The sequence below is a fragment of the Crassostrea angulata genome, chromosome 5 (genome assembly GCF_025612915.1).
Source record: "Crassostrea angulata isolate pt1a10 chromosome 5, ASM2561291v2, whole genome shotgun sequence".
Taxonomy (NCBI): Eukaryota; Metazoa; Mollusca; class Bivalvia; order Ostreida; family Ostreidae; genus Magallana; species Magallana angulata.
In genome coordinates, this window is record NC_069115.1 from 33,342,250 (window position 1) to 33,370,199 (window position 27,950).

Below are 27,950 nucleotides of genomic sequence, written 5' to 3' on the forward strand. Positions count from 1 at the left end.
AATGAGTAAGAAAACGCAAATAATCGATCATAATTGCCGACCAGCATGTTTACACACGGAACAGTCAATTCTTCTATATTCTGTATATTAAAGTTACAATCGCTATTACACTTCTTGGAAGTCGGGGGTCAATCCGTTAATAACTGGATTTGTGCTTTCGGGGTAGCATAAATTTTTATCAACCAAGTTATAAATAAACACACGCAGAGTCAACACCATAAATAACAACAAATCCATTAAATGAACGGTATATATGTATTTGAATAAACGTTGAGATTTACAAAAACAAACAAAGTGAATGAATTTAAAAATGCGTTTCTTAACACAAGAGGGATTTAGTGTAAATTATTAGGCAGTTACGTCAATTTAAAACTGGTAAAAACATGATCTAGAATTGTTTTGATTTCAGCCCTGCCATGCATTTCTCTGAGAATTGCAATCAATTCTCACAAAATAGAGGAGAAAATATATTTACCAGACGTAAATCTGCTTGTATATACATGTAAATAGATTTAGTGTGTTTCTGCACTTTAACTCTCGGTATTATAAAAGTCAAGAATCCCCTCTTGCCTTATCGTACATTTTTTAAAATATATTAAAAATCAATTGTACGTTTCGCTTATTCATTTTGTTTTAAATGTTATTCAATTAAAAAGAATTCATTTCAATAATCCAACAGTATGCAATGTGCTCATTAATTTATGGTTTTATGGCGCTTAAAACAATCGTGTTGTTTCACCTAATTTATATTTCCAACATAGTTGATGTTTATGTAGCAATCCTTGCTTTCAGATGTTTTTACTGTCCCCTTTTCCCCAATACATTTCATGTTGATGTAGTTGTCATGATGTTTGAGAGCGTCGTATTGGTTTTCAGTATCAGTTGTTCCCCCTGTAGCTATAGCTCCTACATTTACTTCCGAGTAGGCTCCAGTTTGGTTCCTGTGCCCAGTTGTCTGGTTTGTCCCAGTGTTCCTGTTCTTGTTTTTATGGGTACCAAATGGATTCCTGATTTGACAAAATAATACAATTATAAGATTAAGGGCGTTGATCGTGTTTAAGCATTGATCATCATTTTTTGAAAGATGTAGTATTATAACTGTAGCAGTCTGTGCATACAAATGAGTAACGCGCATTATTGCGTTATGAAATTTTGTATACGCTTGGCAGGATTTTTAGTCCTGACACATTTAAAACATACCTGTAATAGTTACCAAGTTACTTCAAAACGAAACGATACATACCTCGATTTTATCCGATAGAAGAAAAATATGTTCAATAATCCTGAAACTATAGCTATCGCTATGAAAATTCCCAGTGGGATTTGTGAGAATTCACCTAGAAAAGGAATTTTAAAAAATGAATTAAAAAAAAATTAAGAAAAAGGAAAAAGAAACAAAAAACACTTGGAAATCAGATTGAGTTCTTTTTCCGTGTGTATAAAAGGATACAGTAAAACTTGCATTTGATGAAATTTACAGGACATTTAAATGTATGAACTAAAATTTAAGTTTGTATTTCTCTCTCTCTCTCTCTCTCTCTCTCTCTCTCTCTCTCTCTCTCTCTCTCTCTCTCCTTCTAACAAGCAAACAAACAAACAATTCAAATTAAATTATTTGAAAGTACACAAGTCCAATATTTCAATTAAAACAGCATTCTCCTTATTCACTTTATTAGTGTCGTTTTCTGGAAAATTGAATTATTTGAAAAGTCTACAAGTCAAATATTTAAATTAAAACACCATTCTCTAAATCAGTGTTGGTTACTTTGAAATTTCAAATAAATAAAAACAAACAATTACATATCTGCTTATCTGAATCAACATTAGAAGAATCTTTGAACGTTGAATCAACAGAGGTAGAGGTCACATATGAAATCGTTGTGGCAACAGCTTCGGTGTTATTATTTGCAACTGACGAAATAAAGTATGTTCTCAAAGATTTGAGTATGGTAGTTGGTTGAGTTGTTGGTTTGGTTGTTTGTGGATTGGTTGCTCTAAGTGGTTCGATTGTGTGTGGATTGCCACATGTCACACTTATACTTCCACTTGGTTCATTTTTTAGCCCTAAAATATTTTGTATCACACATTTGTAAAATCAAATATTATGTAATAAATGTGTTCTTTTTTTAGTTCCTGGATGTTATTTTAAAACAAAAAAGTTTGTTGTACTATGGATTGGATGACAAAAGTATATGAATATTGTGGTGACAAAGTACTCTCACATCATATTAGCATTGATTTATGTTCGAATGTCTGCGGTTTGGTTTAAGAATGTTGTTTACTCGGGTTTGAGTTCTCACAACCGGATTGTTCACAAGTTCAATGTCATGAGTAAAATTTGTTCTAAACACAATATGATTTTTAAGATTTCTTAAAATATTTTATGCATATTGATGATTTCTGTTAAGTTCGCGAGAATTATCTTTCCTGCGGTATTGTCAAAGTTATACAGCATCTTCATATGTTGACACAAAATCAACGTCGCCGGAGGTAACCAATGAATTTATTCCGCGGTAAAATTTTGGGAGCGTCATTTTAATAGCGTGGGTTCTCACTTCTTTCACGACGCCGATAGCTAAGCATTAAAAAATTTCATAGCGATCTATAAACCACCTCCACCCCTCCACCTTCCTTTTTCATGAACATGTTTATAAAAACGAAAAATTCTTGTGTATTTTCTTTTTTCTTTATTAAGCATGGCGCTTTCAGACCACAAGGATTATGTTTTTCATTAATTATCTAATCAATCACATCATTGATTACATCAGTAATGAGAGTTATGGATTATTTTAGTTGTAAAATATTTATGGGTAAAGAATTAAATATTCATAATTTGATGAACTTATTAATTATTGTTATATAATCATCTATTGTCATTTTCCTGATTATTTCAAACCAAATTTGGTTAACAATAAAGTCACAAAAGTGGCAGAGTGCAACATACCTATTTGTTATGGGATGTTTTACTGTACAAAGATGAAGGGCTCAGGTAGTTCAATTTCGAGCGGATAGAGGTTAATTATTTCATGAGTGAGAAATAATGCTATATGCAGTAATGGTCTATTTTGAAAATTATCAATTATGGATAAAAGTATTTATGAATTGAATTATTATTATCATACCATTCTATAGTTTTACTATATCATGGAATAAGGCTGAAACAAAGTTTGACTTTTAGTAAAATAGAGGTAACTGAGACTAAATTTTTCAGATTTTGTTCTCCACTGAAATATTTTAGGTAGTACTATAATATTTAAAGTTAATAATTTATTCGTTAGTCAACACAATTTTGCATATTTTATGTGGGTTTTAACTCGCTTTTTCGTTTCAGTAATTGTATGGCACACACAACAAAAATATTGAGAAGTGCATAAAAATGATAAAAGACACTTTATCTCAAAAGTTTGATCATTGACCCCCTGCGAGATGAAATTCATGATTTTAAGAACTTTAATCAACCGTTCATGAAGTTTCATGATGTATTCATGACTGGTTCATAACTGGTTCATAAAGGTGGTTCATGAATTTTATTCATGAATATATTCTTAAAATGTAATTCATGAACAAATTATGAATATACAAGAATACAGGAAATACCTGGTTTTCAATAGATCTAGGTATTGAACATTCATGAATTTTCATTAAGTTCTAATTTACGAAATATATAATTAATTTCAAATACTTTTATAAATAACATAGTTTACTCTTAAAGTATTTTTTAAAAAAAAATATACATCTTAAAATATTAATATTAAAACACAGTCTTCATGAACATTCATGAATATTCATGCAAACACCTATATAAATGTGGCATCTTTAATTTTGAAAAAGAAAGATGTGATATATTATAGTTACATTATTTATTCAATTCTAAGAAACATGTAAATTCATTGACAACAACGAGAGTCTCAGACATCATGATCAAATGGTCATTACTAGATCCTAAATTTGACGCTAAATTTCTTCATTGTTCAATTTATATTATTTTTTTAAAATGACATAATTTATCAGTGAATAATCAGTCTTTGCAGATGACACATTTTGGCTGTTTTATGTTGTTAAAAAATCTTGTAAACTAAACTAAAAAAGTGAAATAATTTAAAAATGTGCATATTTCTTTTGAAAAAAGATTTAGTATACGTTGAATTCCAACTTGTTTGAAGTACAGTGTATATCAAGTTTATCAAAGACGTGGTAGGTTGTCAGTCTATCATAGAAGCATAAATACACACGAAGTGCGTCTGTTCCTGGGAGAAAATGTTCCGAGCACATTTGGTTGAAATTTCGACCCCGTCGAGTTTAGAACCTTTGCGGTTTCTTTGTAAAAGGCATTACTGTTGCACACATTTGAAAGCGATTCATTCTAAGAAGTTACAAATCCGTTACGTAAATATTCCGTTGAGAACTTCCAACAATTCTTTTTATGAATAGCTGTTTAAACTCAGACAACTACCGATACTACACTCCGAGTTTCGAGGAGTCCGCCATTGTTTATGAGGTGTCATGTCGATTCGCCTCCGTTACAAAAACCCCCTGAACTTCAATTTGTCAATTAACTTAATGATAAGCAATAATGAAAATATTACTTTAAAACATTAATGCAAATTATAGAAATAAAGTATGAAAGAATATTAAATTGAGTGTAAATTATTTTTTAAGTTCCAAAACCTTGAGGGTTTAAAAACGAAGGGGGTTGAAGTTTAACAGACACAACTTGTGTAAACCGAACGATATTAAACCGTACGTTTCTTCAATCTCTGAAAATATAATAATGAAAACTTAAGCATTTTATATTTAGTTTCATTTAAAGATATTTTTTGATTATTATTAACATATGTTCAAATTTTATTTAACCAAATGAAAGAGTCTCAGAATACACAGTCAGCGAGTTGTTTTGATTCTATTACGTCACTTCCGCCCAGTGATTACGCATTTTGAATGAAAGCAGACGGATCTTCAACACGAGCGACGGATTAATTAAGCATGGAACATGCAAGAAGATAATGCAGCAGATGTAGTTCAAAGTAATGGTATTAAAGATAATATAGTATGTATACATGTATATTGAAAAAACTTTTATGAGGAAGTCAAAACGTAAGATAAGTTTTGCTCATTTTTCAAACATTTCAAAATGGCAGTTTTTTATTTGTAGTGAAATTCTTTTTTGACTAACTTATAAGTTTTAACTACATAATTGATAATAAATTACACATTTAATATACCTAAATCGGTGCAATTACAAGGTAAAGTTATATGCTGATGTCATTTGAGTTAATACACATTTTTTTTTACTTTAGAATTATGCAGTGAAACCAGAATATTAAACAGCCCTAAAGATAGTGATCATTGAACATAAATTTTAGTAAGTAATAAATAAATGCTATTGCAAGTAGGCCTAATTGAAAATCTCTAATAGAATGGCCAGTATCATTTACAAATTTGAAAGCAGTTATAGTTTCATCGTAATTAATTTAAGAAGTATTTTATTCAAGTATATAGATACATTGAAATGGATTGAACAGCAGGCATAATGCCTATTTATGTTTTCTCCTGAATTGTTCATCTTGTTTCATCTTGAGTTGTTTTATTTTTCTGCGATATCACTTTTTCTAGGGCAGGCACTCTCATTCTTAAGCTTTAGTGCAATTTCAGCATTATCATTTGATAAAAATATTTGAAATAAAAATTAAATGAAATGATTGAATGATTAGTTGATGTTCCAAATGTTTTAAACGACATGTCATAATTATACTGCTATTTGTCATATTATTTTTGTACAGTACAGAGGTACAACTCTTCTGCCACCGAAAGGGCTATATGTGAAGCCTGAAGAATTACCACCAAGAAGTATTGTCACCAAGACACTCTGGGTTTGTAGAAAACAATCATTTAAAGAATGGAGCATTTTACCTACCATGCAGATGCACATTGAAATATATGAAATACAAGTGAAATCAACATGAGCAGAGGCAACGAAGATGCAAGAAAGGAAGATTTCATAAAGATCATATTGATAGTTATCAACTAGTAATCATATTCTAATGTCGCTTATATTTCAAATCATTGCATATTGGTATGTCAATTCTAATATTGTAACATTCCTTTAAATCTAATGAGTTAGTATTGATATCATTACCTGTTGTTTTTTAAAACAACTTTTTAAAACTTGCTGATTATTTAAAGTGATAGTCAGTACATAAGAATTATGTGATACTTAAGATATTGTCTCATTATTCTTCAATTTATTATAATAAAGTATTTTATATTAGATTTTTTAGGAGATTTTACCTTTTTATATACAAAATGTAGAAGGTAAAAATTTTCATGAATAGTTCATGAATTTTATTTATGAATTATTCATAAATGAATTTCATAATGATATTCATGAACAGTTCATGAAGATTCATTAATCTTATTCATGAACAGTTCATGAAGATCCGATGAACTTATTATTGGACATTCATCAAATGATGAAGCTTCATGAATATAACTGTTCATTAATTATTCATGAAAAAGTATGTTCATGAATATTCATCAACATTTTTTCATGAACACAAATTCATGACTTTAAAATGTCCAATAATAAGTTCATGGGATCCTCATGAACTTTTCATGAACATTTCATGAATATAATTCATGAATCATTCAAGGGAAAATCATGAATTGTTCATGATCATCTCGCAGGGGACCGATCGATATACATTTTATTCCAGCAGAGAAAGGACAATGAATGCTTTGTATCTGTTTAATGTCACTGCCATTCATAATCTGTATTTCATTTGTTAAAGAGTTTAGCAATTTGAATTTTTTTTCACAATTAAAAAAAACTCAATCATAGTGTATAAATTTTTGGGATTTTTCTTAGATTTTCAAATATATTCAATGGCCATTAACTCATAAAGTAGGTCATTGACCTACTTTTTTTATAAAGGAAGAATAACACTAGTATGTAAGGTCTATAACACACAATAGTCGTTTTTCATTAACATCAGTTGGATATTTTTTTCATTGGAACAAATGTCATCCCTAAGGTTAGGATCTAGTAAATTATTTTAAAGTGTTATATTGATGCTAAATCGATTACGGCGTCATAATTGATATGTTTTTTTTTGTTTTACGTTACATTCAATTTGAAATCCTAAAAATAGTTGTGCATGTACAGTCATGTGTTCGATTAAATATTATGTTTTAGAGAAGGCCAACACTGTCCATTGAATGTTTTAGAGAGACTGTATGCATTTTTTATTTCATTCGTCAAAACGCAAAAAACCCCATAACATCTTTGTTTCATTCTCTTTATAATTCTGAAAATATAATTAAAAAAGCGCTGGTATATCTTTTAAAACAAAATGCATGGTATGGAACTCCTTTGAAATGTGTTTCATAACTTAGAAATATGTTGGTTCCTCTCGTTTACTAGATCTTGATCCCAATGGTAAATGTAATCGGTTTAGGACAAAGACATATTTTACATTGATAGTAATGGTATAATTATTATTGATCAGTAGATCTCATTTAAGCTTGTGGGTCTGGTGAGCAAATTATTATTCAATCATGAAACTTTTGTCGAACAACAGTTTTAATGCCATCATATATGCAGAGAACAGGTACGCAGTATTGGTACATGTACATGTATGTCGAAGAATATCTTTTATATACTCATTTACCTTTTAGAAAAGGCTTATACATCGACATATAGTTGAAATATTTAATTTTTGTCTTATAACGAATCGATTACTATACTTACCGTAAATCTCCAGGCACGGGGTAATATTCATTGAATTATTGTTTTCTATGTATTTAGCTTTAACAATGACAAAGTCGTTGGATTGAACATTGAACATAGCATGGTCCTCTCTATAACAGTCTTTAATTACCGTGTCGTTCACTTTTACTGAATATGGGTTGTAATTATCATAACATTTTTTTCTGTTTTCCGGTTTACTAAACATTACATGGAGTTCACCATCAAATAATGAAGTCACAGTACAGCTGCATGATATGTTGTTTTGATAGAAGTGTACGAATACACGATGTTCTGTTTGAATTGATACATCACACTCAGTCACTGTTACGTTGGTATCTGAAGTTTAAGAAAACAAATTAAATTTGTTCATGTATAGAAAAAAGCTCCTAATTTAAAATAAAAAAGTTAAGAAACTCACAGTTACCTGGACATTGGCCTACAATTAAAAAAAGAGATTTATTAAGATTCTATACAATATCAATATTTCTGATTGGAAATAGAATGTACGGAATTTAATTTCCACCCCTTAAAATCCAATGATTTGTGATTTATCATAAGTAAAGTAAAAACCATGTTATCATATGTTTTTGAAGCATAAATAGAGACAACCAGCATTTAATTCTGATTTATTGAAATAAAGCCCCTCTTTCCCCTCCCCAAACCTACATGTATATCAGACATTTCATTTCCGCACTTAACTTGATCTTAAATATGGTATATTACAAATACATTTTTAAAAGTTTTAATAGAAAATACCTTTTTTATTCATTTCAATATCTTTAATCAGAACTTACCATTTATGTCTGTAAAACAGAAAAATGCCATTAAAATAGAGAAAAGCGTGTTCATACTGCTCGGTCAAAATATAAACGAACTTATTGAAACAAATTCAATTGTCAAATAAAACACGTAAATGCAAACTCTTCAAATTGTTTAATATTCGATTTATGACTACACAATGTCAGAAAATGAATCTACACAACTTCCTTATAATACTGAAATGTAAATTGTTAAAGTCATATCGTAATAAAACAGGTTGAAAATCATTTGATATCCTTCCGTAAATATCTTCCGTAACACTGCAAAAAGATGATTATTTTATAGTTTTCTATATCAAATTGTGACAATAGCTTAAATGGCTACATAGTATAAATTGTAATGTATTTTCTAGTGAATTGATGTCTTGGTCTCGCAACTGACTGGATCACATGTTGATTTTAGTTAAAATTACTAAAGAAAGGAATTTTATAACTTTGTTTGATCGACGTATCAAAAAACAAAAGGAACCGGAAAATGTCATCAATGAGCATAGAAGCGCTTGACAATCCTCAAAAAGGTGGTTAGGGTTGGGTGGGGTTCATGTTTTTTTCACTTTTTAATATGTAAACTTATGAAAACAATCTGCTGCAAGAAGAAGTGCCCTCCCCCTCCTTTATGCTACGCGCCGGCCATCTACCAATAATTAATGCAATTGCTTGTGGTGAAGTGCGTACATGGTTTCAGGAGAGCGCAGCTGATACATGTGCATTATATTTTTCAGTGAAGTGGACATGCAAGACAATCATAAAGACATGTCTGTCCATCTCTCTAAAGAGAATATTCCATTCCATCAGTACGTCGAAGTACAACGATAGGCATTATACCTACGTATCTCCACTGATCATTTGGGGACGTTACTACACATCCACTTAAACATGTTAAAGAATTTCATTTAGATTAATTATTGACTAATTTCAATTTCATCATGTTTTATCAGAGATATCACACTACCATTATCCATCCGTTAGCTCTAAAATTGACAAAAGGAGTAATTGTTAGATAAGTAAGAATCAAAATGTCTTTTATTGGCAATGTTTACCGATTGATCAAAAATATGTATATCACGTCATAAATGTTGTTGATTATAATCAAACGTATTCTTTGCATTTTTATGATATGCTGATTTTTATTGTTTTTAAATATTAGTTAACTGTTGATGTTTTTTGTTTTTGAATATTATCAAATGTTTTTGTCGTAAGAAAAGTGTCGTATTTTTAAACTCCCGCACTGCTCATTCATCTTTGAATACCCGAAAGTAAAGCATCCGTGCTGTAAGGGACATATATTTCTCAGTAACGATAACTCTAGTTTATGGGAAGACGGATAATTTGATGCAAAGCTTACGGGATGAATTTAATGGAATAAACACAAATAGAAGCTTGACATCTGGAACTCCTGAATGAAAAAGAAAGGAAATACATGCAATGGCTTGTGATATCATTCACTGTGCAACAAGATTTGTCACATTGAGATCGCTTTTATATGCAACCGCGCATAACCATGATGCAAGGATTGTTAGGCGATGGAGGATGAAAATAGTTGATATGTCGACTAAGAATAATAATGCATGTAATACATGTACATGTATGTACAATTTTCGTAAATGTTGTTGGCTTAGCCAGTGATGTTCTTCAATGGTATACTGGCACTGTACCAGTTATCGGCTAAAATTTAACGTTTTCTTTTTGTAATTCCTTATTTCTTGATATTTTAGGATAAAACTTGACATACTTTAAAAAATGAGCTCCTTATTTATCAATCTGTTTTTTTTTAGAACCCAAAACATCTTGTTTTGTGCTTTTAAGCACGCCCCGAATTTGCCGAGTTTTTACGATTTACTGTACCAGTTATCGGCTTCCTGATAATAACATAATAAAAATCCGTGTTTATGTTGATTTTATACTTTGCTAAATGTAGTTTGAATTATGCCCCTTGTGAGGTCAGACTAAAGTATTCAGGGCCATGATACATTATAAACAAAACTCATAAAATAATTCGTTTAATATCATACGGTAATACACTAAATTGTATACTATTCAATACATAATTGTGCAATCAGGCGTTCAATTGCGCTACGAATATCTCGGAAATTCGTGAATTCCTTTTGTTTATACATGTTAAATGTATTGATTTTATGTGTCAAATCAAAGAAGGGATATAATAATAAAGTATCACAAAGAGGTAATATTCTATTTTTAACTTATTACGTCATTTCCCTCACTGCTGAAAGTGCAAAGATGTAAAATCAGCGGTAAACAATGATCGTTTAAGCTCATGTATAAAACATATTCAAGAAAGTTTTCAAGCAAACTTACTTTTCTTTATTCGAAAAAGACGACTGAATTAAAACATCTTGGATTTTCGCGTGCTATAAACCCGAACTCTCAGTTTTGCCGATAACTGGTCTTAGCCGATAACTGGTACAGTACCAGTACATGTATTTGTCACGTAGAATGGCTAAAGGAGTTGATGTTCTACTCATACCTTTGGTAAACAGTGCTTTATTCTAATGCCCGTTCATCATCTGTTAATTTAAAACTCATCGTTAGCAAATCTGAACAGCAGTGCTACCGTAAAAGTGTATAGTGACTCTACATGTAAGTTACATAATGTTACAAGTGTTTGTAATTATTCCTGGAACTGCCAGCCGCACCCTGAATGTTGATCGTCGCTGAAAGGGGCATGGTCACAATTTTGGTCAAATTCCATTTTTAAGTTTTTATTATTTACAATGCTTTAGAAATGCAGATACAGAGCTCATAATTCTTTGTCATGTAAACAAGGCTCGTGTCCTATTTTTGGGAGTTGATTTTAATCAACTCTCCTATGCAGTTACTCTGGCAAACCGAGAGTGAAACAGTGTTTGGACCTAAGCACAAATCACCACCGCTGACAAGACTTAGTTCTCGATAATAATTGAACAATTCGATGTAATGTATGCAAAAGAATTGTTTTCAAGGAAACTTATCTATAAAGACTTTGAAAATAGTCAGATGTTATATAATACGAACAAGTGAGATATTTTTGTAGTCTCATGTATCCCTACGCCAGAGTTGAATATAGTCTCGTTCAACCAAACGCTCGGCTGTCTCCGTAAATCACCGACATGCAGAGAAGCTCTCTTGCTTGTCGAAGATTAACAGAGACAGCCGAACGTCTGGTTGAACGAGACTGGAGTTCGATATAGATAGTGCTTGGATCCATACAATTTTTAGAATTTTTTCGATTACTAATACATAGTTTAAAATCCATCTTTAAATATTACACAACATGATTCATATGGGGTTTCTTGTGAGAAAAGTCTAAAAATCCATATTATATAAAAGTGCCTAATTCAAATACAGACTAGAAGAAACTAATTACCATGCAAGATAATAAATGATAATCGATAAAATCAACTCGTCAGTATTTAAGTACTTTGATTGTTTTCATAGGTTCAATTTACGAGTAAAAAATCTTCTTCCAGCTTATTAAGGTCTTCCGTTTCCAACGGAAGACCTTGTACTGATTCTGATGGTTCTTCTTTATTATAATTTTTCTTCATCTAGACGTTTTTAAATCCTCAATAACTTATTTGTTTGTAATCCGATTTCGTTCAAATTTTCACGGTATATTGTAAATTAAATATGGTTGCTAGAGCACAAAAAGAATTGATATCGCAACTTCCGGTTTTGAGTTATTTCCCTTTTTCTAAAATTTTAGGGGCATTAGTTTCCAGACAAAGGCTTCGAAATGGTCTGTAGCAAATAATTTATAGTTAAAAATCTTTATTATTGACACTTTGAATATTGTCCTCTGATTTTTTTATTTAAGTTTTTTCCAATTATTCCTCTCGAATTAATCAATCGAAATCTATGTTCTAAAAATAGCAAACATTTTCTCATGTTTTAGCTTCGTAACTTTTTAGTTTGAAATATTTCCTAAATACATATAGAACAAAAGTTGTGCAGAATGTTAAGGGCTTTCATTTGACACCAATAAAAAAGGGCTGGCCAGTAGCCCTTAAAAGATTTTGCTGAATAACTCAAAAACGGTTAGGATTTCGATATGGCTGTCGCTGGGAAAGTTGTTTGTTGGGATCTCATAAAGGTCGTTACAATGTTATTTTGTAAGTGATTTGTGTAGTATGAGTGTAAAAAGCTTTACATGTTAAAACATGTACCTGTTTTCATTTGGAAACTTAACGAAAGTCTTTGTGCTTAAAACTTGCATAAAGTGACCACAGAAAGTATGCTTGTTTATACAGGAGGCTTTAATTCATGAGAAAAGAAATTAGAACACATGCTGTTTTTTATTTTTTTTTTTGTTTAAGAATTCCGAGGTTTAAGTCCTTGTTGCTTATTTCTTATGGTGCACAGTCCTTAAAGACGAGATTCGGAAAACAAAACATTCTTTTTCTTCTCTAGCAAAACACAAAATACGTATGGAAAAACAATTCTATGCATTACATTTAAGTTATCATACTGCATGCATTTAAAATCCACCTTGAATCAGAGCTGTGTGCGTATTATAACGTAAGCTATCCCTCGCCCGCGGCCGAGAAATTCGAGTTAATTTAGCTTCGAACTGAAGAACTGTTTCAGTTTTTATTACGTACACATAAAGGTTTATTCTTCAATTGGATTAAACGATAGGGTGTCAATTAAAAAATCGTTCAGTTGATTAATAAAAGCAATGCCATTCTCAATTTAATGCAATATCAGACATATAGATCAATTATGGGTTTAAAGTAAAAAAAAAAGTTTCTATTTGATAGATTTTAGTCATTAAATTGCAAACTTTTCAAATCTTCCTAGGTTCTGAGCTGTGCGTGTGTATGCGTTCAATCGATCTTAACGTAATCTATCGTTCGCCCGCGGCCGAGGAAATCATCCGCGGCTACACTACCTAGCGGTAAACGGTTATCTTATTAAATACACAAGATTCGCACCCGCACACTTACATGAATATGAACTTGTTTGAGTTTATATAGCCGTAAATACACTGTACACTGTTTTAATTATATGTTATAAAAGTTTGTTCATTTTGTATCTGTTTAAATGAAACATTGGAGAGTGAATTAAAAAGTCGTTCTGAAAATTAATAAAAGCGATATTACTCCAAATCGGAAATACTCGTCAGACATATTTGAATGGTTGGTTTGAAAGTCTTAAATGTTTCAAAAACTGTACAAATAATGTTTTCAATCAACAACAAAAAACACACACACAAATATTAAAACCTTTAAATAATGATTATAACTCGCACATGGCCGAGGAGATCCCGCGCAAGTGACATCTTCTACATTTACCTTATCACGCGTGCATGTTTGGTATTTTGTATGAACGCAACTACAGTATTTTTATTATGTTTTCAACTATTATTATAGGAATGACTGTATAAATTTTTTTGTTCATCGACAAATGAATCTAAAAACCGCATCGCAAACTTTATGAAAGCCGAAGGCTTTCATAAAAAAGTTTGCGGTGCAGTTTTTAGATTCATTTGTCGATGAGCCAAAAAATTTATACTGTCAATGCTTATAATTCAATTTCAAACACAAATGTTGTATATTTAAGCGAAATTTATTGTAAAAAGCAAGAGTTAACAAGAAACAAACAAGGTCATGAAATTAACACGCAGAGTGATTTACTCGAGGGGTTGTTTATTGTGTATTACTCTTGATCTGGCTTTACATTTACATTGATTGAACAATTTTGAAAAACAGAATTGTTTATAAAAGATATATTTGAGGTTTGTTTTTTCAACAGCGATTGTTGAAACAGGTATGCACCCTCACTGCCCTGGTCGTCGGGATAGTTGGACCCCGCACCGCCATCGCTCGCTGATGCCAAGCTGGAGAGAGTCTTGTTTATTGCGAGTTTCTGGTTTCCCGAGCATTTTCTCGCATAGCTGCGGATAGAACCTTCGTTTCTGTGTCCACTCAATGACATTATATGACGAATTCTATTCCTGCGTCACTAAGCGCCTGAATGCTAGTTGCTCGGAGGCAGCGTGCTGTGTACTGTTGTTTACACTTAACATTTTTGGATATATCACACGTAAAAAAAATCCTCATCAATTTCTTGCAGAAAATTTAAATCTTCACCATTTTCTTCCATTTCTAGTCTTACTTTGAAATCTCCGTGCTCATCCGATTCCATCGAGAAAACGGTTAATCATTCTTGCAGACGTTTATGTATATTTCATTTCCTGACACTTTGCCAGAAAAATATTTAGAGTTATCCTTCTTTGTTATTTGGAGTTATCGTTCTTGATATTTCTTATTATATTTATTAAATTTGTCTCTAATTAAAGAATTTAAGAATATATATTAAATGGTTGTATCCAATATATAAAATTGTATAAAATCACATCATGAATGATGGTTACAATTAAAATTTTAGGGGTTTAAAATACAAAATTTAAAAAAGACTACTATAGCTAATGTTAATCTTCTTGTATTTCTATTTTGTATGGTATATATAAAACTAAAAATCGTTAATGTTTCGATGCACTGCTAATGGGTTAATATTGAGTATGTGCAGAAAATAGAACTCTAAACTCGCATTCATCGAGCTATGAACGGAAGAGAGCGTAATGGTGAGGGATGGGAAGAAAGTGATAAACACAAAGAAAATTGAATTATGATAGATTTGACCACGCTCCGACCGAAATTATCACCTCATAATATTCAAAGAATGATTCCTTATTACTTTTATTTATATTATTTCTAATGTGCACGATTAAAGATCTAATAATTATAACATTTTTACCGTTGTTTTAATTCGTATAATTATGCAAACCTCACTGGCGCCCCAGGAATACGTCATTTGACACTTGCATCACACGTGTGTTGTACATGAAAACTCACAGACATGTATTGAAGAGTCAAATTTGCAAATTTATTAAGTCGATACAACAAAATATCAAATCAAATAACATTTGATTTTAAAAAAAAATGTGTGTAGTTGCAAAATAGTAAATAACTAGAGTGTTTATTTCGTGATAGCGGAAGGTACTTTCCTCCTGCGCGGTAAGGCGGTCGATCTACACCTCAGTCGAGATTGTACTTGATGGTAATGGAACAGTTCTCAAAGCGGGAGTTATTCAAAACTCCAGATTTAATGCTCGAGTCGGACATGGTGGAACAATTAAGTTCATTTTTGACAGGTAAGTTGGAATTTTCAGAATTATAGGGAACGATTTGAAGATTCTGTGATTGTTGGCCGGAAATTACACATGAATCTTCAGATGGATCATTTATTTTGACACTTGCGGTGGTTATTGTAGATAAAGTTGCACTCGCACTCTTTTTTTGGGTAGAAGACAGTTCACGATTAAAGCTACGTATGGAAGCTTCGTTGCGATGCCCGGAGAAGTACATGATGTGTCTTGCTTCAAATCCAGCGTCGTTCATGGCCTGAATTGCTGTCGCTCTTAGACAGTGAGCTGTGTAACGTTTGCACCCGGCGGCCTTGCAAATATCCGGAAGGATATTAACATATGATCGCTTTTTCATGGGATCGGCTGTGTACCATATGTTGCAATCTTTCGGGTAAGAAATGGCATCTTTAACGCATTTATTGAAAAGATGAGACGCATTTGGGTCCGTTTTAGACAAGAAGAACTTCAACATCTTCACAGGACAAGTTTCGTTTCCAGTTTCATACATTCTTTTGTCGTTCAGTGCTTCAAGTTTGTGAATGCCACCTTGATAGTTTTTTTGTTTTGTTTCATGCTTCAAACAAGCATATATGGAGCCTTCTTCGTCAACTTTGAAATCGAAGGAATCTACCCGAAGCTGATGATGGAATTCAAGACCACGAGACACAAAATGTATCGCGATGATGTACCACATTGCAAGTCGCAGATTGACTGGAGAAGAATATGCACTCTCCAGGTAAGCAGAAATTTTCTGTAAATCTGATTTGTGAATGATCTCCTTATGAGTGGTAGGGCGAGAAGTTCCAGTGACAATTCTATGCTTCATGAGACCGGTCAAACTTTTATTTGCAGTTTTGAATGCTTTATCGTTTACAATGTCTATATTTCGACCGATGTCGGATAAATGCCTGTTTATGGCGGCTCTGATTGCTTTCATGGTATTTTTATGATATTCGGAGGTATGCTCCTTTTTCGGGTTTTGGGGTTTTGCTTCACAGTAAAAGCGACTGAGTTTTTTCACCAGATCCTCCTCGCAAATCTCAGCCAGATCTAGAGGGACTCCAAAGGTTTCAATATGCCAATCTGTAATAGAAAACGCACAATGATATCCATGTTTTGACAGTTATTTGAGAAAAAACTGTAACTGCATAATATGGGCTGTTTTTGTTTGCGTTTAATTGCTGCTTACTAATATTCACTTTTTTAAAAAAAAGAAGCGTACCTGTAAGAATCTTTAAACCCCATTTGGTGCTTTGTTTTGTAGCCTTTGATTGTGTGAGTTCCTGAAATCCTTTAATTTCGTCGTCGGAAAGCTTGGCAAAACGAGTACTTGTTGGCGTTTCTGGGGCTGGCAACCCGGGATCATCGGATTTTTTCAAATCGGCAAATGCCTGTTGGGTTAATGTTATATCGAAGTCCGAAACGACCACTTCGGATAGAAAATTGTCAAAATCAGAATCAAAACCTTCTAATTTTAATTCTGGCAGGAGGGCTTCATAATTATCCCCACTAAATACTTCAAAATCGCCATATTTTACCGCATCTGATATATCGTCGTTCATGGTGGCTGCATTCGATCGAAATAAAAAATGAAGTGATCAGCAGACGATCATTATAAGAAATCTATTCATCAGCAGACGAGCCGTTTATATAAAATATTTAAATTGCATATTAAGATATTTTTCTATAAATTTTATTTTAAATGGTAACCTTTACATGCTCATTTTAATTTTCATTCATTTTGTGTGCGAAAAGAAAACATTTCAAAACCACTACTTTTTTTATTTAGCACATGCAATGTATTACTCACTCAAACTCAATAAATGGGTGCAATTAATGTCGCCATAAAATAACAAAAAAAAAAATAAAATCAGCAGAATTGTAATTGAGCTTGCAATACAAAGTTAGTCCATAAGTGTTTCAAAAACACACAAAAAGATCACGGGAATGCGTTTATTTCCAGCGAGAATTTCATATAAAATGCTAAAACTGACATGTTCGTTACTGTCGCCATTTTGAAATTACATTTTGAAAAGAATGTTTTGCAGTATTAACTGGACAATTAGCGAAATAAGTTCCTACATATTATTTTTCAGTAAGAAAATTTAATGATTTAAAAGACAATAAGTTAAGTTCGCCAGTCTAAGAATTAATTAAATTAATTTGAACATTGTCGCCAGTTTCGGTGTAATCTCCGTTACTTTAGATATATAACCACTGCAAGAGTTGTACATTCTATGAAAAAATACAAAAATCCTAAAGAGAACATTGTGAGGTCTTTTTGTCCACATAAATGTTAAGATATTTAATATAATTCCTTTTGTCTAATCATATCACTACAAAAAACAAAAAAGTCTGAGCGTAGATTTAAGACTGTAATGTTCGTTACTGCCGAAACTGAGAAAGCAAATGCAACAACTGTTCAAAGTGAATACTGAACATAACGATAGAATTTGTTGCCATAAAAAACTGTCTTTAATAAACACTACAGTTTTATTTTGAAGCGCCCTAGGCACATAAATGTTGGTTACTAAATGTTCGTTACCGAAATGTTCGTTACCGTATTTTACGAAACTCTTTGTAATTTCAATCCTAGCTCAAATTGTTTGATGCAAATAAAACACGTGACAAATTGTTGGTACATCAACATCCGGCATTAGTGCCAAGGACAGTTAGAGAGCATGATTGACTGCTAAAACAACCTTAACGTCTGACCTCGTGAGTACACCTTCATTAGGATTAATTAGTTTATATTATGTATATCGAACAAATTTAAATGGGTACATAAAATAAAAGTCATGTAGATCAGTTCTAATATTATAAACGAGCCACATGTTAATTTATTTTGTTGTAGTATATCTAAAAAAAGAATGAAATGTCCGTTACCTATTGTAACGAACATTTCAATAGACAAGCACTGTAATTTTTAACAAATATTGAAATTATGAATTGCTTTAAATTGAAATCATACACACATTTGTATTTTAGTTTCATATTTGATTAATTTCTTGCTACTTAAGTGGGATTTATCTCATAAATTGCATCGCATATCAAGGTAGGAAAGGCACATGAATAATTACATAATACAATTCAGCATTTATAACACACAAAACCAAACGTATTAATAAAGGAAGTAAAAAAAACCTGTATTAACAAATATTTTATGTATTTTTGAAATTATGTTATGCTTATCAATAGGATAAACGTCAGCATACTTGAATATCTTCAAATTATAATCTTGTTAACTTGAGTAACGTACATTTCATACGAAAGTAACGAACATTTCATTGACATTTTCACACCTAAAGAAATAATTTACAGCGAAATTATCTAATTTGTTAACAGAAAAATATGGCTAAAACAAGAGCCGAGATTCAAAAAAGCTACAGGGAGAGATTAAAGGCCAAAAATAATGAAGAATATCTAAAAAAGAAAGGGAAAGAAGAAGAAAAAATTACGTGCCGTCAAGTCAACTTACACGGAGAGAACGTATAAGGCGCAATGTAAAACTGAACGAAGCTGTAAAACGTCATCGCAGAAGAAAAAAGGAAGCAATAGCAGAACTATTACAACAGAATGTCCCAGAAGTTGAAAGTACAAGTGGCTATGATAGTCTAGACACACAGACTGCTGATCCTCGATAACCTGACCATAGTAGCCCCAGACTTGTCGTTCAGATGGCATTTCCAAATAGGAGAAATGGGCCAAGAAAAAGAGTTGCAAAGGCACTTGCAAACAAATCAAGAGAAGTATCTACATTGAAACAAGAGTTAGAAAAGCTGAAAACTAAACACAAGACGACACAAAGGCGACTTTTGCGGCTGCGTAGAAAAATTTCTTCGAGTCAACAAGGACCATCAACCCCAAGGAGTAAGACAGAGGCACAGATAAATTCTGCTAGATTAGATAAACATCAGGCAAACACGGTCAGGAAACATCTTTTATTGAGCAACGTTGTCATGGATGAAGTAAGGTCTGCAAAGGAGCAGAATAATCCTGGAAGAGCAAAGATTCTTCACAACGTTGTAGCGGGGGCGATAGTTAGGAAATACAGATGCGCAAATTTGCTTAGTAAGTGGACAGGTCTGAGTAGAAATAAACTCAATGCTGCAGGAAAATCAAAGTCAAAGACACTTCTGTGTAGTAAACAGCAGCGAATGAGAGAGGTTATGAAGTTCAAAAATAGTGTAATCAACTTCTTATCAAGAGATGATAACAGTCGTAACATGCCTGGAAAAGCAGACAAGGTCAAGACAGGTCTAGGACAAAGCGCCCAAAAGCGTGTACTGACTGATTATATGTCTAACCTTCACAAAAAGTATCTGAGTGAAAATCCAACCATAAAACTTTCACTGGCGTCATTTCAGAGGATACGACCTAAACATATCTTAACCACTTCCTTTATCACTCGGGATTGCTGTCTATGTACCAAGCATCAGAATATGGCTCTTGTTCTGAAAGCAATTCGTCAGATTGGCATTGTTGTACCCCTAAACCCCGAGACCTATGTTGACGACAGTAAGAGAAGGAATTGACACTAACGAGTTTACTTTTGACGAATGGAAACGAGTAAGTGTGGAAGACAAGGGAAAGATAAAGATGGTGATGCGGGTTGTCCATGTGACCAAAACAAAAGAAGAGTTTCTTGCTCACCTCGAAAAGCAAACAGCGGAATTTTCAGATCACGTTTCTAGAATGAAAGTCCAATATCAACAGATACGTTTATTTAAAGAGAAACTTCCTGTGAATCATGCAGTAATTCACATGGATTTTGCAGAAAATTACAACTGCAAGAGTGTAGAGGAAATCCAGTCAGCATACTGGAATCAGACAGGCGTGACATTGCATCCCACTGTAATATACACACGCCCAACAGAGGAGTCAGAATTACAACATCAAAGTTTTGTGATTATATCTGATGACCAGAATCACAACTCCACGTCTGTGGTTACTTTTATTAAAGAGATTGTGAAGGACGTTAAACTACTAGATCCAGAAATTAAATGTATCCATTACTGGACTGACAGTCCAACATCACAGTACAGGAATAAGACAATATTTCACTTAGTGGCAAATCACCAAGAAACGTTCGGCATAGATGCTAAGTGGAATTATTTTGAAGCAGGACACGGTAAAGGTCCGTGTGATGGGCTTGGTGGATCAACCAAACGTTTAGCTGATCAGGCAGTAAAATCGGGAAAAGTCATCATCCAGGACGCAAATGATTTTTTTTGTTGGACACAGTCAGCACATTGTTCCATGAAGCAGGTGAAATTTAGATTTGTTCTAAAAGAACATTGTCAACAAACAGAGAAAGAGATTGCATTATGGAATGCAAAACCTGTAAAAGGCACAATGAAAGTTCATGCAGTTGTTGGACAAGGATCAAACTCCATTCTAGTCGGAAACGTAAGCTGCTACTGCAGTGATTGTTTGGCTGGAAGCAACTGTTTATCGTGGAGAAAAGAATCAACAAAGCCGAAAGAAACTTTACCTACACCACTCTTTGACAAGGAAACTCAATTTGATATTAATCAGAATGATGTCACGGAAGGTAGACAACCAGTCGAATCTGAAACCGAAGAGCCTGCTGTGACCGTAGCAGCAACAAATTCAGTAATACAAGCTGATTGCTTGTATGAAATTGACCAGTATGTTGTTGCTCTTCTGACGGAAGGTGGTATATTGCCAAAATTACAGACAAAGATGAAGATGACGAATTTCCATATCAGATTTCTTTTATGGAGAAAAAGAAAAAGATGTTTGCGTGGCCAAAAACCCCAGATGTTTTGTGGTGCAAAACATCCGACATTGTGTACACCATAAATGAGCCAAAACCCTCAGGAAAGTCAAAAAGATTATTTATAATCGACAATGATCTCTGGGAAAAACTTGATAATCTTTAAGTAACGGACATGTCCAAACATCGATTAAAAACAGTTTAAATATGTTACTCCGAGCTAATAATGTTTTTGTTGAAGTTTAAGTTGCTATGTTTTTGATAAATGTTTCATCATTTACACGAAACAAAAAGTTTCATACAGAATTTAATTAAATTTAATACATTTTATGCATTGTAACGTACATTTTACAAATTGTAACGAAAATTACAACACAAGTCAAAGTTATTTTACAAACAATATGTTGATTTTTTTTTTTAGATGTCTTTGTAATTAATCCGTAGTATACTACATTTTCCAAAAACAAAACAAGTGCTTGAAGAAATTAAACTTATTTTAAAATTTATGTATCTAAATTTATTTCTGTTCAATATTTTGTACAGAAATGAACATGAAATCAGTATATAACCATTAGTATACATATTAATTGAAAATAGGATTAATATTAGTCACTGTATTTCTAGGATGAACATAAATACTATGCAAGATTACCTTTAAGATATGTTTTAATTTTGAAATAACAATTGTCTAATTCTGTAATGTTCGTTACAATAGAGGTACTGCTTTTAAATCTCTGTTTGAAAAGTTTATAATTGCTTTTTATTTTGTTTAAATGTTTATATGTTTTGGTGTTAGTTAAATGAATAAAATTTGAACACAAGTTTAGTTTTAGTCTGTGTCTATTAAACATGAAATAGTTTGTATGATTAGATAATATAACATTACATTTGATTTTGGTAAAAACATATTCGGGTCGTTTCTTTTAGCTAACAATAGATAGAAATTAATCGGAAGTATCAACGAAAGCCTAATACTGGTTTGCAGCTATTTTATGTATTTCATATAAAAAATATAATTTATTAGGGTCCTTTCCTTTTTATGTCTCTCTTGAGAATTTACAAACCACATGTGGATTAGTAACGGATATTTCTTAGCACTTTAGTTACAGAAAAATGGTCAATGTTTGAAACGAGCTCACAAAAAAACGCTTTCTTTGATGTTAAAAATATTTTAGAAAAATAAACCTTACATATTATTCTTTTGAAAAAACAATATTCCATCAATGAGGACACTGTTTCATTTTTCTTCCAATACCCACTTTCATTTGCACCCATTTATTGAGTTTGAGTGTACTACGCGCGCCGTGCACCCAATACCGTTTTTCGGTTTTGCTATAAGACACGCCCATTTTGTGTCACTCATATTTTTTGATGTTATTCGGTTTTAGGGTTCAAAATTGATTTGTAATGTTATCACAGACAAAGACAGTTGAAAATGTAAATATATTGGTTTAAGGTAAACAGATGAATTTATGTTACTCGTACAGTTGATTTAGTATTGATTTATACGACAATGAACAAGGTAATTTAAAAATCAAATCAAATTATGATCAAAGTTCCATGTTACATGTTTGCAGTAGGTGCTGGCACGATAAAAGAATGCCCTAAATTGAGGCATTCGGTGATTATTTTAAAGAATATTCAATTGAGTTTTGAAACAAGTTTTATTTAGATTCTATCGGTCACATATAAATATCCTCTGTAGTGTTTCTACATGGTCGTTCGATCATTCATTGTGAAAACGAACTTATTTCTGTGTTGCCCTCCCACCGCCCCGCTGCCAAGTGCTTTTTTTTTAAAATTCCAGATCTGTCGAAAATCATTTGATAGTGACTTATTCTTATGTTTAACATTTTCACCTGAACGTGTTTCTCTTTCACACCCGTTTTTTTATTCGGTCAGTCTTTGTAAATTTCAACTTTCTTTATTGCGTAAATTCAATCGCCACGTGCTACCGAAAATCTTGTGTCGCTTCAGCGCACACAGCTCAGAACATATATAGCCCCAGGTTATTTATGGCTGCAAATCATCAATTGTTATGTAATTAATCAACAGTTCGCAGGGTGCTTTCTTCAAAGTGGTCAATTATCAAATAATAAGACTTTCATTTTCACATTAAAGGTGCGAGTTAATAATCTGAGAATCTGGCTATAATAAATTGACCTGTTGAACACGCTAAACTTCTATTATATATAGTTATGAACAGAATTATATATATTATAATAAAAAGTTTTAAGTCAAATGTAATTTGTTCTTTGGATTAGATGTTATGAAATACGATTACATTATGCTATGCAGGCGGTCGCCATAGAAATCATCAAAGTATTGCAAGTGTGGACAGATTAGTTCACTTGACTTACAGACTATAATATAGTGACATACATGTATCTGCCTCCAAAAAATATAAGCGTTTCTCAAAGTTACACTTCAGTGAGATGGACATGTGTTCTTGGGGATTTTCTTTATTGCTAATTATATGAAAATTGATTCTAATTATATTAAAATTGATTTAAAAAAAAAGTTTTATTGAAGTTGTGTGGTATGAGGTTGTCATGCAACTTAATTTACTTACAAGGTTAGCTACAGCCAGTGGAATACTAATTTTAGGTCAACAATGAATACACAATCTATTAAAATACCAGAGAAATAGAGAAGGCAAATATTGCTTGTGACGTACGTAATTTTTTATATATATCTTTATGATAAAACAGAGAAAAGCAAAAAACAAAAACAAACAAAAAACCCACAAAAAACAAACAGGGAACTTGCATCAAATTTACTTCATGTACATGTTACCCCAAAATTCCGACCGAATATGCCCCTTTGTCACATTTAATTTAAGTGACTGAAAATAAAAACCGTAACACCTAAATTTTTCGTTTATTTTTATTGAAGTTTATCGTTGTTTTTTTTTTTTTAAATATATACGTAAACTTTCTCCGAGAGAATTACTTATGATCCGATAAAGGAGAAAAAACTGACTTAAAAATAGGTATTTTGCATATTATTGCATCGTCGAGAGAAGTAATATTCATTTCTGTAAATAATGTCATTTAATTTTAAGTTACATAACGGTGTCTCTATATCAGATGTAAAATTTAGACCCTCACTTATGCATAAATTCTCCCGATGATCTTTCATAGCTGATTATAATTTTAAATGTTCAAGTCTACTCGTATTATCAAATAATATCAGCCCTGAACAATTGTTTAGAGATGCCATCAATTTTGGCTATTTACCAAATTTTGACAGCACGCAACCATTTCAATCTTGCACATAGTCTTCAAAAAATTAGAAAGATTTAATTACAGAAGTTACGTGTTTTTTATGCACGTTTTTGCGTGCATTTCCTTACATGAATCATGAATACATGTATATATAAGAATTATTGCTACCCTTAAAAATTTAACTCGCCATTAAACTTCTCATTGTTTAAACCCCTGTCACACAGGAGCTGCGTCCTCACGGCGATCCCGCTGCGTCATTGAATAATGTAAAGCGCCATGGTAAACGAACTAGAGTCTCCTACAGCGCCGTAACAATGCAACGGCATCTTCGTTCGCCGCGGTGGGATATCCTAGAACATTTTAGAACGCTGTGAACGTGTGGTAAAAACTCGACGGATACCCAGCGAGAGCGCAGTCAATTGCCAAGTAGAACTCTGTGGAAACGTAGTTGGGAGCTCTGTAAGGACGCCTCAGTCGCCATCAGGATGCCGTGACATTTTCAATTGTAAATTTTCCTTGCGATCTACGAATTCCATGAATTTTACAACGCCGTGAACACGCCCTGGGAACGCAACTTGGTGTGACAGGGCTTTAAAGAGTTTTCAAAACAATTACACAAACTGTGTTCGACAAATAGTTTTCCTAAAACATTTTCTTCCTGTCTTTATACAGGCTTGCAATCACAACACGTTTTTATAACAAAAGCAGAAGTGAAATTTTAGTCATTAGTCATTATAATCGTTTGACACCAAATCATATAAATTTTCAACTCGCAGCAACAACGGAAGACCTACTCGTGGCTTTGCCACGAGCTCTGCTCTAGTTTGTCTATCGTTTTATTTATTTTAAGCATATATAAACATTTCCTAACGTTTAAAACACTCGTTTTAGGTTTAAAACTGATATTTTCACTTCAACGTTAAAAATGTAAACAAACGCTTTGTTTACAATTAGCGAAGAATTTCAAGATCTGTTACTCGCTTATAACTCAAGAAATGACAATCAAATTGTGGTTGCCTATTAAGAATACTTTTATGATTCATTGTAAATATTAGAATCGGAAAAATAATTTTGACCAAAATCGTGACCATGCCCCTTTAAAGCAGACAAAATCGTGAGAAGACACAATTTGAAACAATTATAGTCAAAACTTTACATTTTGTTATCAGGGTTTTTTTTTTTCGAAATTCCTGTTTTATAAATAGAAGCGTTAAAATCAGATCACGTGTTTTATGAATAGCGTGTACTTCTTGTTCCTTATTACCCTACATTTAAGAATAAAATCAACTTTAGATAAATGGACAAATAGGTTTTATGGGAGACTATATTATCACGCGGAAGCAAACATCAAAATTGTTATTTTTATGGTCTAAACAGTGGACTTTTTAAACGCCTTCTTCATTTTTACTCTTGAGATATTTGTACGTCAATCTATTGTAAAAACACGTGCGACATCTTGACAAAAGAATAAACATGTACAAGTTATTAGAATTATGATTTACAAATGCATTCAAACCTTTAAAGATCAATGGAAGATATTTTTGTTATGACTAACATTTATTTGTCTTCAATATCTTTTAACAGTGAATGTCAAGCTTAAATATCAGTGTTTAAAATATTGTTACTGTGATTTTTAAGGACTAAACGACTACAACTACAAGTGTCTTAAATGATGAATATTTTATTAAAGTATGATTTGATGCTAGTATACAATGCACAATATGCCAAATGCTGCCTTAAATATCAACCGGCAGTTCGGTGAATTAATACAGAGGGTGTTTAAATCTCTGGCTGATTTACTCTGCCTATGCACACGGAAGAAGTAAAAAGCTGATAATATTAAATGCAGTGTCCTTAAATCAACATGTCGAACTGAAAAAAAAGATCAGTAGCCCGCTATGACTATATATAGACTTGTTTATAATTGACCCTGGTGGAACAGTGTGTATGTTTTCTTGTTGCTGTGTAATGATATCAGTACATTTTATGATTAATTAATACGGCGTATAAGTAAATTGTTTTTACAAAGTTATTACTCTATTCTTTATTGGTTGTTGGATAAATAATAAAAAGAAATTAGAAAGTGCAACATCATTTATTTTTTTATTATATTTTGCTTGCTTTTTTTTTTCGATCTGTCCATCTCTAAACGTTTCACATAATATTATTATTTAATTTTCTCAAACAAGCGTATTTGTCAATTAAAATCAAACTCAGCACCATTCATCATTGGACTTATTTTCACTTTTTACCTTAAATAATTGGAAAAAATGCCTTATATTTTTTTAACCGTATGCTTGTTCAAAAGCAGAAAGAATGAGAAACCACTTTTTTTTAAATTTTAATATTAAAATAAAGTATAAAAACCATGATCCCTAAGTAAGCGTCAGATTGATCAATATTATAAGGGTTTGCGAAATGGGATACACGTAGGTCCATAAAAAATGGAGATATCTTTTTCAAAGCTCAGAGTTATTCGTACAATTTTGAGGAAACAGTTGGTAGGGAGAGTCACATTTAAAAGTAAGAAAAATGTACTGTAAACTGTTCTTCAGAAGGAAAAAGAAGCAATAATTTGTAATAAGTGAATTGGATTTAGGATAGTTTGGTAAATTTTCTAGTCAAAGAACATTAGACATCGCTCAGGGGTTCCTAGGGTTGACTCGTTTTTTATACAATTAGGAAATATAAACTTAGTTTAGATGTACATGTATATACTCTGTTAAGAGTCTTGGATCATAGCCAAAATTATCAATGTGACCAGAAAAACTCTTGTTATTGATGCTGTACTCAGTGAAAATTAACTCTCTCTCGCTATTTCAACTGTTACATAATGTTTCATCTGATTATTAAAGTAGGAAACCCTTACTTAATCTTAACTTTGTGAAATTCAAAAATTGAATATTTTGAGTAACAATCAGATGTACATAGGCGTTCTCCAAATCAAGGAAAGGTCATGTCCACGTTATAATAGTTATACTGATGAGCGATCGATCGATTCAGATTAATTATCAGAATCAGTGGTACTAGTAGTCAGCAAGTTTTCTGTTTCAAAATCAAAGTCTCTTTTCCAATGCACTAGATTATTGCATTACCTTTGTTGGTGATTGCTATTATAATAACTATGCTGTAACAATTGTAATTAGTTCAAAGGAGGGAGACGTGAATTAACATGAAAGTAAAATTTAAATAAATTAAGAATAAACTGTATGCATGCGATGGACTTTAAAACAAACTATTCTTGTTCGAAGAATGGGGCGAAGCATACTTT

General features: G+C 32.2%; 1 protein-coding gene across 1 annotated transcript; it reads right to left on the bottom strand.

The window, feature by feature from the left end:
• Nucleotides 1–275: 275 nt before the first annotated feature.
• Nucleotides 276–8,683, bottom strand: LOC128185824 (uncharacterized). Its single transcript, XM_052855495.1, has 6 exons — nt 8,542–8,683; nt 8,166–8,183; nt 7,748–8,083; nt 1,801–2,064; nt 1,244–1,337; nt 276–1,007 (listed from the first exon to the last, which is right to left on the bottom strand). The coding sequence occupies exons 1-6, from the start codon at nt 8,594–8,596 to the stop codon at nt 740–742; spliced, it is 1,035 nt and encodes a 344-aa protein (XP_052711455.1). The 5' UTR covers nt 8,597–8,683; the 3' UTR covers nt 276–739.
• Between the last annotated feature and the right edge of the window lie 19,267 nt (nt 8,684–27,950).